Source organism: Triplophysa rosa, linkage group LG2 (assembly GCF_024868665.1).
Source record: "Triplophysa rosa linkage group LG2, Trosa_1v2, whole genome shotgun sequence".
NCBI lineage: Eukaryota > Metazoa > Chordata > Actinopteri > Cypriniformes > Nemacheilidae > Triplophysa > Triplophysa rosa.
Genome location: NC_079891.1, coordinates 7,596,646 through 7,614,019, shown reverse-complemented (window position 1 = coordinate 7,614,019; position 17,374 = coordinate 7,596,646). Strand labels below are relative to the sequence as shown.

Below are 17,374 nucleotides of genomic sequence, written 5' to 3'. Positions count from 1 at the left end.
AGAAATGGGACCGTAGTTATTTAAAACTGTTGGATCAAGATTTGGTTTTTTGAGCGGCTGCACAGTGGCATGCTTAAAATAGGATGGGACTATTCCACTGATTAAACTGCTAATGATTGTTGACAGTAAACTAGGACTTATAGTGTCGAGCGTCTCTAATAAGAGATGAGGAGAAACAACATCCAATGAACAAAAAACAGTGTAAAAAAGCAGTGTAAACTGGAAATGTGCATGAACTTATAAACACAATATTAGTCAAAAACAATAAAGTTAATTCCAAGATAGAGTTCTGTAGAGCCTGCCAATCAATATTAGAGCAACAGTGATGACTTTGGGCTTTAAGATTTAAAATGTAAGAAAAAGAAGGGATTGGAATGACATGGCAATGTTGCTGTTTTATAATGTGTGTTGTAGAATGAGTAACTAAAGCAGAATCACTGTATGTTGATTCATAAATCCAACATTTAATTTGACAAAAATGAGTTTGAGAGTCCCAGAAATCAAAGAAATGTTCCATGATGATGATATCTTATACAGTAGGTCTGCCTTTCACATCAGTGGTCCTCCTCACACCCTAGAGCTCTACATCAGAATTTACTTTCTCTTACAAGATTTACAAGGTTTGTGAGACCTGGGGCACAAGGTTTGGATAAAATTGTAGCCTGACCGCATTCATGATTTTTACAAAGAAAGATACAGATTCAAAGTCTTACATTGATCAGTGTAGCAAAAAGGCTGTAAAGACAATGTTGGCACTGGCGTATCCTTGACTGTACAGTTCAGTCAAATCACATAATCTGGGATGACTAAGGAAAAGAGGTGTGGATGTCGTGCTGTATAATGCTTTGAAAGCACATTGTTGTTTGTTAAGCAGTAATCTGGTTATAGTACTTTCCTATTCTTCCCATTCTTCATGCTATTGCCTTTCAAAAGACATGCACGACAAAAGGTTAGCGGATAAATCATCCCAAATTTCGAAATCATTTCACCCTTTCTCGCAAATGCTTGGTTTTGCACAAAGACACATGTAACTGACATTTATTTAATGGTCAAAGTACAACCAGTGTCTGGCTTATAATTACCAACCATTGAAAGAACAACAAATCCTCAATACATAACCCATGGTTTTCTTAAACGGACACATAGGATCCAATAACTACACCAGAGAAGGATGAAGTTTGAGGATCTGCTTACTGAATTGAATGGCTTTGGCAGGTTCCAGACGATGATTATTTGCATCAATTTTATAGGACGATTTATCACCCCATGTCACTTCCTGCTAAGCAACTTTATCGCTGCCATCCCGTCCCATCACTGTGACATCAGCTCTTTGGATGTTGACGGGATCTTTGGGAATCTGAGCCGGGAGGAGAGGCTGACTGTCAGTATTCCAAAACAGGAAGATGGGACTCTTGCTTCCTGTCACATGTTCTCTCATCCTCAGTACCAACTGCTTTCAAATTCATCGAGCAGCACAGATCTTCCTGTTGTTAGGTGTCAGAATGGATGGGTGTATGACAACAGTACATTCAGCAGCACTCTGGCCACACAGGTGAGATGCATATTTAAGAATGTACTTCATATTATCCAAAAGGTTAAACATTGAGACTGTGCAAACGTTTTTGCACAAGGTTGCAAGATCAAACCTGATCTTAGTCAACTTTTGTATTAACACAATTTGTTTTGATAAGCTGTTTTCTATTGCAAAGTGGGATCTGGTGTGTGATAATAGAGGGCTGAATAAAGCTGTGGCCACCATCTTCTTTGTTGGAGTGATGTTTGGAGCAGTTTTCTTTGGAGGCATGAGTGACAGGTGGTGTTTCAGTTTTCTTTTTTCAAAAACTATTTACAGACCTGTAGCATTAAATAACTAAAACATTAATTTGATTGGGATTTTTAATCAATTTGAAGTATTATAGTAATGTCTTCATGAAATGGTTACATTGCAAATGCACTTAGCATGGCATCTGTTCATTATGTAGATTTGGCCGTAAGCCGATGCTGCTGGTGTCGTATGTATCAGCAATGGGAATTGCAGTGGCCAGCGCTTTTTCCTCCTCCTTCATCATGTTTGCAGTGTTGAGATTCTTCACTGGATTTACCATCACTGGCATCATCATCATCACTTCTGTGCTCAGTGAGAATCCCTCAGTTGTTTTTGTTTTTTCTAATCTCACACCGTTTCATGCAATGTGATGCTTACAACTGACAAATGTACTTTGTATATATGAAGAGTTTATTTCCAAAAAGAGATTACTCCGTTTAAAAAAAATCAAAAATCATGTCTTTATTGTTATCATGTTTTTATTGTGTTAGTTAGCTGTATTTTTTTAGTTATTATGGCTTAAATCAAAACAAACCAACAGCAGTTTGATTGATGTTAACTGGAATGCACATTAAAAAAAACATGATTTTTGATTTTTTTAAAAACAGAATTATCTCTTTTTGGAAATAAACGCTTCATATATATATATCTCTGTGAGATGAACTGAAAGTTGTTGCTTATGTATGTGAGAGACAACTCTCAGCAAAGTGACGATGAGAACACAACACATTTGGCACTACTTATTAACTACTTTCTGTACAAAGTAATGCAGTATTTACAAATTTGGCTTGCCATATTAAACATTACAGAAAAAAAGGACAGAAAAATAGACGATGGGTGAATTTGTACAACTCAGTTTGTCATGAATGTATATGTCATGGTCCTGCCTTCTTGTTCATGATTTTCTAGTCTTGTGGCAGGATCGTGACAGATCCCTTATGTTAAGTGTGAGAAAGTCATGGTTTGTTTATCATTGACATGCCATGTGCTTTCTCGTGTCTCGTCATTGGCCCCGCCCCTCTCGTTTACCGTATTGCTTTCCTGCCATGTCACATGTTCCTCACCTGCCCCTCGTTATCTTCCTTTGTTTGCTTCCCTATAAAATACCCTTGTGTTCATTGTCCTGTGCTCGATCGTTGTACTTGTACCTTTGTGCTTACCTGTGTGTATTTACCTCTGAAGTAAGTCTAGCGCTGTCTAAATACCCTGTCTACATACCCTGTCTAGTTTAGTTATTTACTGTTGTTTCCAGTACTCGAGTTGTAAAAAAAATCAGGGGGGGTGGTGGATTGGATTTACCATGACCATGGTTATCCTCTATATGAAGAAAACAATGGCATTGTGGTTTTGTTAGAATGAGCAAAAAGTCAAGTATAGCCTACTGTCAAGTTAGGTTTTTTATAAAATAAGAGGGCAGTCACCTAGCCCATATTCAATTAGAGAAATGTTTACTATTTACAGGGGATGGGAAGGGGGATGGCCGTTTTAGAAGGGAGATGATTTTGATCATCTTTAATTCAAAGGGGGATGCCATCCCCCCTCAACTCGAATACTGGTTGTTTCTGGTTTTGCCCCCACGTGGGAAGGTTTGTTTACTTTTTTGGAAGAGTCTCTGAGTTATCTTGTCTGTCCCCCATTGTGGGAGTTTTTGTTTTACCCTTACTAAAGTCTTGCTTGTTACCCTGTACCGCTGCCTGCATCTGGGTTCTTCTTCGCCTGCACAATCGTGACAGTATATGCAGCTTAACCATAGTCTATAGAACAATTTACTTTTGTTAAATTTTGTTTGTTCGTTTGTGTTCTTTCTTTCAGATGTGGAGTGGGTAGACATTCAGCACAGAAGACTGGTTTGTGTGGTTGACAGTGTAGCATGGGCCAGTGGGACCACTGCTTTATCTCTTTTTGGGTTTTGTGTGAGAGACTGGAGATGGTTGACAGTGGCCGTCACTTCACCTTTACTTCTGTGCACAATCCTCTGGTGGTAAACACAATATTTCTAAAATAAACCTTTTAGACATGTTCCAAAAGTGAAAATTCTGTCATGAATTACTCATGATCAAGTTGTTCTAAACCTGCAGTTTTTTTGGTTGAACAAAGAAAGATATTTGGAAGAATCTTAGCAACTGAGATTTCTGGGGCACCATTGACTGCCATAGTAGAAAAAATATTGTATTTTTCTGTTGAACACAAAATTAGATATTTTGAGGAATTGTGAAAGCAAACAGGAGCACCTTTGACTAACACTTACATTTTTCCTACTATGGTAGTCAATGCGTAGCCAGAACTTTTTTTTTTTTTAGAGGTGGCCAGGTAAGACCCAGGCCCCGGTTGCATAAAGCACCTTAAGTTTTTCCCTTAAGTATGACACTTAAGGGGTGATTTTCCTTTGCCAAAGACAATAGGAGAATAACTTAAGTAAAACTTTAGGTATACTTAGGACACACTTAAGGGAAAATTACACTTAAGGTGCTTTATGCAACCGGGCCCAGTCATTTTATTAGGGTGACCAAAAATCCTTATTGACAGAAATTCTTTAACTTCTACTGTAATTTATGTCCTAGCGCTCCTGTGTTGTGCACGTCAAAATGAAATAATTTTTTTATTTAATTGGCGGTTGGCAGTAAAATGAAATCACCCATATTGCATGTCATTTATTATTGCATTATGTATTGTTTTAAACAGCATTTGTTTATTAATCTACTTTTAAATGTTATTCATGAAAGGTATAATAAAATCTGTTTTACCGTTATTATGTGAGGTAAAATAAGTTTAAATCAAGAATGTTTTGAAATTCACAACATTTCAACAACTTCTCACGAATTTAAAGGCTGTTATTGGACTGTTGAAGGTAAACGTCATATGCGACTACGCATTACTTTACGAAGAGCTTACGAACTACTAGCTACGTTCTGCCTTAAGACCAAATGGTGCAACAGAATAACATACAGATTTAGTTACAAACTAGCTAGTAGTTACTAAGCCTCTAGTGTGGACTTTACGTTCACATTTAAGAAAGAACTTACGAATGGCTGGTGCAACCCTACTCTGATCCTTCTGCTCGCGATGAACTTCCATGGTACACAGACAGTACACTGTCATGAAGCGGTTAGCAGCTTGTCAGCTATAGCGCTCAGACTGTTTGCGTCAGTGTGTTATACGCTAAATGATCTGCGCAGCACTCCGTAAACTCCGACATGCATCTTACACCCGTTTCACACCGCATGCGTAAGCAGAGCGTGAGCAGCGCGTATTTTTTTCGGGGCACATGTTAACAGATTATCGAAAGCCAACAGGTTCACAATTCGCGTGCTTTTGATCGCCGTATTAATATTAAAACGCCGATTTCTTAACGCCGCCAGGCGTTAATTAAGCGCCGCCTGGCGCTAAATTAACGTCATACGCCGCCACGCGTTAAAATAACGCCGCACGCCGATCGACGTTAAGTTAACGTCACACGTCACTCAAAATGCAAACTTATTAGCTAATATACATAGCCCCTCCTCTTCTGGGTTTGCGAGCTCTACGGCAAGTCGGAGGCTCGGAGCATCCAGTACAATTTCCAAGGGCGCTGTTCACTTAAGTTAACTGGGGGACCGTAGTGTCACCTCAAATCCATATCCATCTTAACTTTGTGGAAAACAAAAATGTAAAGAAATGAAAGAAAAACCAGCTGAAAAGAAAAACATATAACTAATGCAGTACGTTCCAGCAAGCAATGTGTAAACGCGGTTGCGTAAATGATGACAGAATTAGTAGTAAAGTGAGTCCTTGCTGTTAGTCTACAGGTTAGCTCGGTTTGCTCGCAGTCGCATGTTACGTCTTTAGCTGGTTCTAGTCCCGCTCGGACCATTTGCAGACTTGTACATCGTTGGTCTTGATAAGTTTATCTGTCACAGGGATTTTTTTTTATGTTTCAGCATTTAATGCGTGGTTAATATATAAAGAAAGTCAGGAATAAGAGCTCTTTCTCCACAACAAACTTACAGTATATTCTAAGTTTCTTAAGCGCTCCCGACAGCCTCGCCAACAGCCTTTCAACAATCACCTTAACGCACATCACCTGCCCACTTAAATTTCATTAGCACGCGACCACTCACATTACCTACGGGACATGTTGCTTACCTCCGTGAAGAGACTGACGCTATACCGTGTGTGGCACTGCAAAGAGGCTTGCGTTACTAAAAATAAACAGCCACATTTCCAGTTGAAATAAATAATATTATACATTCTTTATATTATTCAGCTCATGGAATGTGCGGGATTCAGGGTTGGTGGCGTATGTTTCAAAAACATAATTAAAAAGCCTATCGTGCATTTTAATGCACAATTTAGGCTATGGCCAAAGAAATTGCATTCATCATATTACTGCAAAATATGTCCACTTCAATCAAAATGAGTCTGACTATTAGGTTAACGGACTTAAATACAGTAAAAGAGAAAATAAAGTGCGGTGTTGAGAGTTATTCAAAGATTATAAATCACAAAAATGATCTTACTCTGACTGAACATCCAAAACGTGCGCATATTAGATAATACACAAGATTTGTGTCTCAAATATTTTTTGTATTGTCAACATTTACCAGCCATTTACGAAAAATATATGTTTTAAGTTGTTTCTTGAATGAAGAGAGAGACGTGGTTGACCGGACTGTATCTGGAAGATCGTTCCACCAGCATGGAGCAAGCAGCAGTGAAGAAGAATGAGCGGAAAGATTTATGATTTAATACCCTTTTGTGAGCTACCAGGCGCCGTTCATTCCCTGAGCGCAAGGCGCTATTTTGGGGTTATTATTATATAATGTTTTTAAGTGAAAAAGACAGACGTTTTAAATGGAAATATATATTGTTTTATTTATTTAATGCAGAACAACAGGTGCAATTACAACAAAGTGTTTCCTTTATGCAAAAATAAAATGAAAAAGACACCTAGCCATCTTAGATAAATATACATTGTCAAATGAAAATAAATAAAAGCTAGTTGTTTAGCCTGCATTGAAAACTTATACAGAGCCTCAATACAGGTCAACGGAGTGAAGTCTAAAAGAAAACAAATTAAGCCGATTTATGCAGCTACAGTAACTGTGCAAAACGAATACAACACAAAAAGCCCTGGATAGTGTGACATTTACATTAATATATTACTCATTATATTACTTATAACAACCTATATCCACAACAAACGTACATTAAGTTTCTTAATCGCTCCCGACAGCCTTGTAAACGGATACAGAATAAAAGCATTTTTGTTAACTTTATTAACGGAAGAAAACGTTAATAAAGCAGACTTCACATAATAGTAGTTCTCCAGTAGAGAACATGCATAAACACTCAAGTTAGCATGGTCGTCATTTTTATATTGTTTCATATACTTTGTCGAGTAATAGCCGATTGTATGTTTATCCTGGATGAGTTATTTACCGACCCCTGCGAGGCCGATGTGGTTGGGTGGCAAGGCAGATCTTCCTCATTAATACCCAACAAAGGTACGACCCACATCTGCCCCTGTAACATGTTTGAGATGACACACAACAGCTGCCGCGTTCTAAGGGGCCCTAGCGCAGCGAGAGATAAGGGGGCCATGTCCGATGTTATTGGTTTTTCCCCACATTTTCACGCCCCCCTTCGCTCCCTCCCCCCCCCCCCGGCTTGTCGCGACTTAGCAGAAGATTCTGCTTCCAAGAGAATCGTGCGGCCAGGAGATATCTTCTTGAAATCTTGTGATGATATTAATCGGACCACTTGTTACGATGTGTACGATGTGGAAACTTAACAGTCTTCTGCAATTGATTTTTCACTTTTTTTTTGTATCTCTGTGAGAAAAACTTCCTTTCTGATATTGCTTTGTCTTTATACCTACTTGTCCCATCCTATTTTTCGAATTTTGTCGTTTCTTAATATTTTTTTCTTTTCGCCGCAGCATTGGGGGAATTGGTGATCCTCTGCCCATCTTGACTTCTGAGAGACACTGCCACTCTGAGAGGCTCTTTTTATACCCAATCATGTTGCCAATTGACCTAATAAGTTGCAAATTGGTCCTCCAGCTGTTCCTTATATGTACATTTAACTTTTCCGGCCTCTTATTGCTACCTGTCCCAACTTTTTTGGAATGTGTAGCTCTCATGAAATCCAAAATGAGCCAATATTTGGCATGACATTTCAAAATGTCTCACTTTCAACATTTGATATGTTATCTATATTCTATTGTGAATAAAATATAAGTTTATGAGATTCGTAAATTATTGCATTCCTTTTTTATTCACAATTTGTACAGTGTCCCAACTTTTTTGGAATCGGGTTTGTTAACATAACAGGTGCTGGTCATATAATTAGAATATCATCAAAAAGTTGATTTATTTCACTAATTCCATTCAAAAAGTGAAACTTGTATATTATATTCATTCATTACACACAGACTGATATATTTCAAATGTTTATTTCTTTTAATTTTGATGATTATAACTGACAACTAATGAAAACCCCAAATTCAGTATCTCAGAAAATTAGAATATTGTGAAAAGGTTCAATATTGAAGACACCTGGTGCCACACTCTAATCAGCTAATTAACTCAAAACACCTGCAAAGGCCTTTAAATGGTCTCTCAGTCTAGTTCTGTAGGCTACACAATCATGGGGAAGACTGCTGACTTGACAGTTGTCCAAAAGACGACCATTGACACCTTGCACAAGGAGGGCAAGACACAAAAGGTCATTGCAAAAGAGGCTGGCTGTTCACAGAGCTCTGTGTCCAAGCACATTAATAGAGGAGGCGAAGGGAAGGAAAAGATGTGGTAGAAAAAAGTGTACAAGCAATAGGGATAACCGCACCCTGGAGAGGATTGTGAAACAAAACCCATTCAAAAATGTGGGGGAGATTCACAAAGAGTGGACTGCAGCTGGAGTCAGTGCTTCAAGAACCACTACGCACAGACGTATGCAAGACATGGGTTTCAGCTGTCGCATTCCTTGTGTCAAGCCACTCTTGAACAACAGACAGCGTCAGAAGCGTCTCGCCTGGGCTAAAGACAAAAGGACTGGACTGCTGCTGAGTGGTCCAAAGTTATGTTCTCTGATGAAAGTAAATTTTGCATTTCCTTTGGAAATCAGGGTCCCAGAGTCTGGAGGAAGAGAGGAGAGGCACAGAATCCACGTTGCTTGAGGTCCAGTGTAAAGTTTCCACAGTCAGTGATGGTTTGGGGTGCCATGTCATCTGCTGGTGTTGGTCCACTGTGTTTTCTGAGGTCCAAGGTCAACGCAGCCGTATACCAGGAAGTTTTAGAGCACTTCATGCTTCCTGCTGCTGACCAACTTTATGGAGATGCAGATTTCATTTTCCAACAGGACTTGGCACCTGCACACAGTGCCAAAGCTACCAGTACCTGGTTTAAGGACCATGGTATCCCTGTTCTTAATTGGCCAGCAAACTCGCCTGACCTTAACCCCATAGAAAATCTATGGGGTATTGTGAAGAGGAAGATGCGATATGCCAGACCCAACAATGCAGAAGAGCTGAAGGCCACTATCAGAGCAACCTGGGCTCTCATAACACCTGAGCAGTGCCACAGACTGATCGACTCCATGCCACGCCGCATTGCTGCAGTAATTCAGGCAAAAGGAGCCCCAACTAAGTATTGAGTGCTGTACATGCTCATACTTTTCATGTTCATACTTTTCAGTTGGCCAAGATTTCTAAAAATCCTTTCTTTGTATTGGTCTTAAGTAATATTCTAATTTTCTGAGATACTGAATTTGGGATTTTCATTAGTTGTCAGTTATAATCATCAAATTAAAAGAAATAAACATTTGAAATATATCAGTCTGTGTGTAATGAATGAATATAATATACAAGTTTCACTTTTTGAATGGAATTAGTGAAATAAATCAACTTTTTGATGATATTCTAATTATATGACCAGCACCTGTATATATATATATATATATATATATATATGTGTGTGTGTATATATGTGTGTGTGTGTGTGTGTGTGTGTGTGTGTGTGTGTGTGTGTGTGTGTGTATATATATGTGTATATATATTTGTGTATTCACACAGAAGAAACAGGGGGTAGAATCCAGGCGTGTGGGTAAAAATGAACCTGCTCAAATAATACCCCCCACCAAAATACTAAAGCTGTCCATGTTTCTAGAATAATGTGTCACATTTAACATACAGCATTACTTGTGTAGGTTCATCAGATCCATGTGAGCTACTCTTTGTGTATTCACACAGAAGAAACGGGGGTAGAATCCAGGCGTGTGGGTAAAAATGAGCCTGCTCAAATAATACCCCCCCCAAAAATACTAAAGCTGTGCATGTTTCTAGAATAATGTGTCACATTTTACATACTGCATTACTTGTGTAGGTTCATCAGATCCATGTGAGCAACTCTTTGTGTATTCACACAGAAGAAACGGGGGTAGAATCCAGGCGTGTGGGTAAAAATAAACCCTTTAGTATTTTTCAATTACAAAATACTAAAGCTATTCTTGTTTAAAGCTATTGTTGTTGAGCAAAAGCTAATTCGGCTTGCCATAGTAAAGCCTAACACGCGTCACCTAAACAGAAGCCACGAACATTGCTAGTCTCATTTACGATTTGGGTTCGAGAACCAGGAATCGCATTTATGATTTCTTACTGCCATCTACAGGAAATTGCGCAAGTTTTCGTCCGAGCGAAGGTTTTTAACTGCCATCTACAGGAGACACGACGTTAGTCTCCGCGTGCACGCGAAGGGGGGTAGTCTCCAGCCGGGGGGTCGAAAATAGGCACAACCCGGCTCAGCCGCCTCAAACTTCCGCTGTAAACACAGGTACGTGTCGAAAACAAAACCATCGAGCGAAATACTGGAGTGAAGATGGCTGTGAACGACTTTTGCAGATTATGTTAAGTAAATCTACGCATCCACGGTACAATTAGTGCATCTAAACTAATAGTTGACGGTAGAGACAAACAAGAAAATATTTGCAGCCAAATGTCAAAGTTAGGATTAGTTCTGTTAAACACAGCTCTTCATTCATTTCGAGTCTGTCGGAAATGCTGCAACTTAATTGCAAGATCACAGCATGACATGGCAATATTCAAGGACTGGAAAAGAAAGGAGACACTGACCTGTCAAAAGGGTGCCAGTTCGAGCTCGACAGATAAAAGAGACCGAGATACACCCTCTAAAACTCCAAGGACCATAAAAAAGCCGAGGAAGGCCATGGACTTGCCATCACGGAGCAGTGTCACCGAGGTGGGTTAAATCACAATTATCGCCTTGCCGGACTTTGGCCTCCCCAGTTTCTCGCTGGCGATCGGTAACAGTTGATAAATTAAAACTTTTCCCAAAACCTGTCGGGAGTAGGGCCACAACATCACCTCCATTCAAAATGTGAACCAAACACTCTTCTTGTTCGGGCTTCAGTTGGCAAATGCCGGGAATATTCTCCACAACAGAGCGAATAGCATCCCGTGTCTCCATGTCCGCTGTCGTTTTAGATTTCCCTAACCTAAACTAAATCTTAAATTCGGCGCTTAGCGTCTACGTCACGGCTCTCAGCCCGCCCTCTGTTCGTTATTGGTTGGAAGTACGAAGTCTGACGTAGTCAGGCTAGGTTTGCCTGTGAATGTATTTAAAATAACGTAATGTGAACTTGCAATTACTATACTGTACTTGTGGTACAGTCAGCTCAACTGCTGATCAGCCGCACTGCGCGCTCCCAAAGCGCTACTGGCAACGGGAACCGCCGTAAACACTCAGACACGAGAGACGTGCGTGAACGTTGAAACCTGTCCGTCTAGTGCGTGTTTACATAAAAAAACGGTGGGAAAGTAGCGCTGCGGGATGGAAAATCACATTGTCGAATGGCCGGGCCGGTCACGCACATACATTGTGCAGTTATTAGCGTGTTCTGTACAGTAATCAAAACAGGTCACACCACAACAAAATGTGCACTCACACAAATGCTCCCAAATATCACACAGGTTAAATTTAGGGAGCATATGCTATTAAAATGCCGGCAATTTCGAGCCCAACACCCCACCATGCCAATTGCGTGAGGATATTGTGTTCTCCGAGACCAGCCGGATCTCGTGAGACACATCAGATCTCGTCACACCCCTATTGTCCATCAGTTTTGAGTAATGATCCCCAAGATAAGCTATCAATTAATGTTCGATTCACCTGTGATGGATTCATCGTGTGATCGGAATCTCTGCTTTTCCTCCTCAATCCTGAGCTCTCTCTTCTTTCCTTGCTAGCGTCCCACAATGTCTCTTTCTTTCTATCCTTCTTCCCTCTGGAAATGGACAGAAGATTAGAAACTTTCAGACTTCACAGACACAAACAGGGTAATTAAAACAAGCAAACCTTCTTGGCGATGGTGCTCTGGCTCTCCGCCTTGGCGATCGAGATTTGCTTCTTTTGTTACCTCTTCGGCATAAACCAAAAAGCAGAAAGAATAAAAACTAGTGCTGTCAATCGATTAAAAACATTTATACAGATAGGCTTAATAGGCTACTGGTGCACTTTCTTACAGAGATTCGCGCAGCCTTTAGCCCGTGACTGGCCTACACCAGACTGGACCGCTGTCGCGTTGCACATAGTGCCGCATCGCACAGCAAAAAGCAGTCCATCTACACTGAACGTGTCAAAGCAACTGTTTCAAATCGCGCTTAAAAGGTTTAAAGGCCTTTACATGAATAAGAGCGTGTTTATATAATGTAACGCTAGACAAAGGATGACCAAATAAACGGATGCTGCATTAATTGCGTTAAATATTTAAAAAAATTAATCCCATGCGTTAACGTTGGACAGCTCTAATAAAAACGTATTGAAAAAATAACAAATTGGCTTCTACAACTTTTTTAAAAACTACATCTAAACATCCTACAAACAAGAAATTTAGCTAAGCAATTTGAAATTACCTGCTCGTAGTGCTGGAGCATCTTGCTACGCTGTAACCTTTGGAAGGCGTTCTTCCTTTTTTATCCCTCTGTCTCTTTTCATCGCCATTGTCGTTTTTCCGCATCTTTCCTTCTTTCTCCTTCCTCCTGTCCCTGTTTTGAGGAGAGGCACTGAGCTAAAAACCTTTCTACTTTGATCATGTTTGTTGATCAGTTTGATGGTGTAAGTTTACCTAGAGTGAGATCGACTCCGGCTGTGTTTTTTTTCTCGGGACTGCGAGCATCTCCTGTGGGACCCACGCAGGTCGTTCACTCTCTGTCGTGACCTCTGGGATAGGCGACCCCTTGAGAACCATACAAATCATACAGACATTAAAAAAGGTCAAGTTAATCTTTTAAAAATAATACAAAAAATAGAAGCTGAGATTCATTTTTACTTAACTTTACTTTTCAACAGTGCTTTTTTTAGCGGCATATAAAAAAAGTTGACTATAATTGGCAATTTTGACTATACAGTAGTTGGCTATTTTAAAATGCATGACAAGCTAATGTTTAATAGTAAATTCCCTCACTGAAAATTATATGGCAAAAGGTTTCAAATGTGTTTATCGTACCTGTGCCTGGATCTGGATCGCTTCCTTTGTGAGTGTGACTGGGAGCGAGATCTGGATCTTCTGGTACGCCTGGATCTGCTAGACGGCCGCGTCTTGTCATCCACTACACCAAAATCCAAAATAACTCAACAAACAAAACCTAAAGACTCTTGTTTTGCATCACACTGTCTGTGTTTGAGTGTGGACAGACCTGGCTCAATAGCAGCAGCAATTGTCGACTGAGCCTCTCTGACCTTCTTCATCACATCCTCCAGTTCTTTGGCTGCGGCCTGTGGTGTGGGCTCTGGAGGCTTCACTATGGCATTATTGGAGTGGTTAATCCTAAAGATGGGGACATGTTGTTTATCAATTATTATATTGAAATAATATTCATATGATTCAATGCTAACTGGTTACAGAATCATGATTTGTAAAGTTTCTAAAAGGACAACACTTACTTAAGTGGTCTGTCTCCGAACATGACACCATTAAAGGTAAGAGCTCGTGTCACTGAATCCTGATCAGAAAATTCCACAAAGGCAAAACGCGTAGGTTGAGTTTCGTCTCCGGCCATCCTAACAAACCTTACATCTCCAACTTGCTTAAAGAACTCCAGTAGCTGTTCAGCCGTGGTGGTCTTCAGAAGAATAAACAATTACAAAACAGTATAAGTAAATAAATATATAAAAATGAACGAATAGAATTTTTTTAAAGGCAACATGGAGATTTCTGTGCCATTACAGAAGTCAAGTTCAATGTTCAAGACACTGCAGTGTTAAACAGGGACAGTTCTGTGCAGGTAGAACCGGTAGGGTTATTTTACAACTCACCCAGAAACTGAACTGTTGCTTCTAAATTCACTTTCACATACCTGTGAATTCAAGTTGCCGACATAGACGGTCCTTCTGATCTCATCGATTTTCGAAGGATCAACATTGCCAATGAGTGGAGGCTGTGATGTCCTTCCACTGACAGCTGCCACAGATGTCTCCAAACTAGACTTCAAGACCCCCAGATTAGCTAAAGGGAGACTTCGCTGACAGCAAACCAATGCAATACAATTACTGTCAAAAGAACTTGTTAGTAATGATGACTTGTTACGTCCAGAGCCATTGAGAGAGAGAGTAGCAACAATGGAATTTTTCGAGCGTCACGTGATTCATGGAGACTCCAGATAGTTCCAGGAAGTTATGTTTTTTCTATATTTCTTAATTTTTTTATTCATTGAATGACTTACCTCTTTAAATGTGTCAAAAGATGACCTCAATTGGTCTGTTTAGCCGCAACTTCCGGGAACTATTGAGAGGCTCCAAGAACCGCTATTGCTGTGAAAAAACAGTTCCATTGGAACACACTCTCTCTCTCAATGGCTCTAGTTATGTCAAAGTAACATTCCGGAACATTCATAGATAAAACAGCCCATTTTTAAACGAATGTATTTTTGCACAATTTCAGCCTTTCAATGACATCTGTAATTTGTTTAGGCATCATCATTAAGCTAAATCATTACATATTAAAGCTGCTATCCATAATTTCCACCTCTATATTGCCATCTTTGTTTGAAACAAAATTGCAGGCTCAAATTATAAATCATTATTTGTGAGTTATTATTTTATTAATTTTTATGCACTTTATGATAAATTTGTTTGTTTTTAACCAGACAAATGATGGAATGCAGCTTTAAAACTTTTTTATATTGTATATATTTTTATCTATTTTGGATACTTTAAAAAGACTAAAGCACCACTAAAATGTAATAACGAAGTTGAGATTTTAGGTAATTCTTTAGAAACTGTTCTTAGTAATCAACGTAATAGTACTGTATGTGCAAGCATGTGTTTATTACGTTCTGTAGTGTAGCAGGGCTGGGGATAGGCAGAAGTCCACCACCGCTCATCAGGCTTGCGACAGGCACGGCAGGGGCCAAAAGCGAGAGGGCCTTTGTCTCTTCAGGGATTTTTCCTGAGAAACAAGAGCACCTGCATTAGAGAAGTCAGTGGAGACATCTCCTGCTGCTTTTCCCAGGACTTCACCCAAGAATCAGAGGAGAGTCCTTCAATACACTAAAACCCACCTGAACAACTCCATATCAGACCATCAAACATTATCAACTACTGTAGCATACCTAACCTCCTTCTTACTGTCTTGGTTCTCCTTAAGAAACTGCTTCCCCATATTCTTACACATCTTACAGAGTTTTTCCTTCTTGCATTTGGCTTGCTCAAGTTGTAAAACTTTAATTCTCATTGATCCTATTTTTCGGTAGAACTGCTTTAGAACAATGTGTACTGTCTTTAGAAATAATCTGAATCGAAAATCAACACAATACATACTGTAAACAGGATGACTTTTGCACAAAAAAAAAAAAAAAACAGGAAAGAACACACTGATTTGTCCTTTCCCCTTTAAAAACCAAAAGATCAGAACAAAACATGTAGAGAATGAGTTAACACTTTGTGGTATGGGTCACCTGTACTGGAAACATATTGGTCATGAACCATACGATATCAAGCATGGACGCTTTTCTCCCTGGGGCGATCGTTTCGCAGTGTTGGAAAGGGTGTGCAACACAAGACAACCGTTCATGTTGGCTGCATCACTAATAGCACACAGAACATCAGATACAGAAAAGAAGAACATTTTAGGTGCTTTGAGAAATCCCCCAACAAATTGTCACCCCTAAAATGTTGTGCCTTTACAAGAAATTTGAGAAAGAAGTTAACAACAAATAGCAATTTTCCAAATATGCATTTTTGCCAATGTTGGGACAAATATCTGCACATGCTCTGTGTTTACAGTCTAGTGAAATGACCTACCAATGGTGTACTTCAACAAAAAATATACAAAATTCTTTCATAATTTACCCACCCTCATACCATTCCAGATGTATATGACTTCCTTTTTTAGGAAAACATGATTTTATAGTAAAAGTTTATCATGTTATCCTCTCCAAAAAACACATGTATCCTTTATTAAAGAAATCCACATAGCTCCAGGTTAATAAATCTCTTCTGAAGCAAATGTTTGAGAGACTAATATTTTGAGCTTCTTTAGCAACCAATACGTTGTGTATTCAACAGATCAGCCAGTTTATATGGCGACACAACTTTAAATCTCTCACAAATCTTGTGGCGAAACACACACATGACAACTAAAGTTATCGACATGCCACCCTGATCGGTTGGATTTATGTGCTTTTTGGAGCTTTAACATTTTGGATACTATACAATATAAAATGATATATTTGTGTTGAACTGAAGAAAGATGATCATATACAGCTGGAACGGCATGAGGGGGAGTATATTATGAAATCATTTTTAGAATTTGGGCGATAGTGAAGAACCCAATAAAAACCTCTTCAGTTTGAGCCAAAATGTTCTCCCCAAAACTGTGCAATAAAGAAACACATGTGCAATGGTGTGTGCTATTATTATAAAACGTGATTTAACTACAGTTAAGAAATATATTCACATAAGCAATTCTGTCATTTTAGTGAATTACAGATCCTACATACATGATGTTTGTCACACTGATGCAACAATTTTGCCTTGTCTGTCAAAATACTTAAATGTGGACATTAAATGTAACTGCAAATATATTCAATTTGATAAGAATATTATGGAACATAAATCTTAAAGGGGTCATATGGCGCGAATACATGTTTTTCTGTGTGACTTTGGTGTGTTATAAGTTGCCCATGCATGTATTAGACACGTAAAATTGCAAAAATTAAAGTGTCAGAACAAAAGATGCATTCTATCTAAAAGCGAATGCTCACCCAGACCTGCCTGAAACGCCTCGTGTAACCACACCCCCACAAATCTACGTCAGTTCGTGGTATGATTTGACTAAGACCGCCCAAATGTATACGCAAGTAAGGTGGGCGTACCTGTCAGTACAATTGCTTTGGAACCTGATGTTCCAAATATGGTAAGAGGCGTTACATTTCCATTACACGCTTGCAGTATTCGACCAATCCCTACGCACTGATTAACTGGCCAATCATAGCACACCTCGCTTTTCAGAGCGATGAGCTTTGTAAAAAATCCGCGCATTTCAGAGAGGCGGGGC

General features: G+C 39.3%; 2 protein-coding genes across 3 annotated transcripts in view; one reads left to right on the top strand and one right to left on the bottom strand.

Annotated features, from left to right (window-relative positions):
* The window catches only part of srek1 (splicing regulatory glutamine/lysine-rich protein 1), a 31,884-nt gene that overhangs the window by 8,697 nt on the left and 5,813 nt on the right, over positions 1 to 17,374 (bottom strand). Inside the window, exons 3-12 of one of the 2 annotated variants that reach the window (XM_057353572.1) lie at positions 15,774 to 15,902; positions 15,150 to 15,265; positions 14,175 to 14,339; positions 13,762 to 13,940; positions 13,515 to 13,645; positions 13,325 to 13,427; positions 12,944 to 13,054; positions 12,732 to 12,863; positions 12,175 to 12,237; positions 11,989 to 12,103 (exon numbers count right to left, since the gene is read on the bottom strand). In XM_057353572.1, coding sequence (XP_057209555.1) covers positions 11,989 to 12,103; positions 12,175 to 12,237; positions 12,732 to 12,863; positions 12,944 to 13,054; positions 13,325 to 13,427; positions 13,515 to 13,645; positions 13,762 to 13,940; positions 14,175 to 14,339; positions 15,150 to 15,265; positions 15,774 to 15,804 — 1,146 coding nt within the window. In that variant the 5' untranslated portion in view covers positions 15,805 to 15,902. The remainder of the gene's footprint in view (positions 1 to 11,988; positions 12,104 to 12,174; positions 12,238 to 12,731; positions 12,864 to 12,943; positions 13,055 to 13,324; positions 13,428 to 13,514; positions 13,646 to 13,761; positions 13,941 to 14,174; positions 14,340 to 15,149; positions 15,266 to 15,773; positions 15,903 to 17,374) is intronic. The other variant, XM_057353562.1, reaches the window with a different exon arrangement.
* LOC130566245 (solute carrier family 22 member 7-like) lies at positions 1,172 to 3,824 on the top strand. Its single transcript, XM_057353587.1, has 4 exons — positions 1,172 to 1,552; positions 1,710 to 1,813; positions 1,983 to 2,137; positions 3,638 to 3,824. The coding sequence occupies exons 1-4, from the start codon at positions 1,172 to 1,174 to the stop codon at positions 3,808 to 3,810; spliced, it is 813 nt and encodes a 270-aa protein (XP_057209570.1). The 3' UTR covers positions 3,811 to 3,824.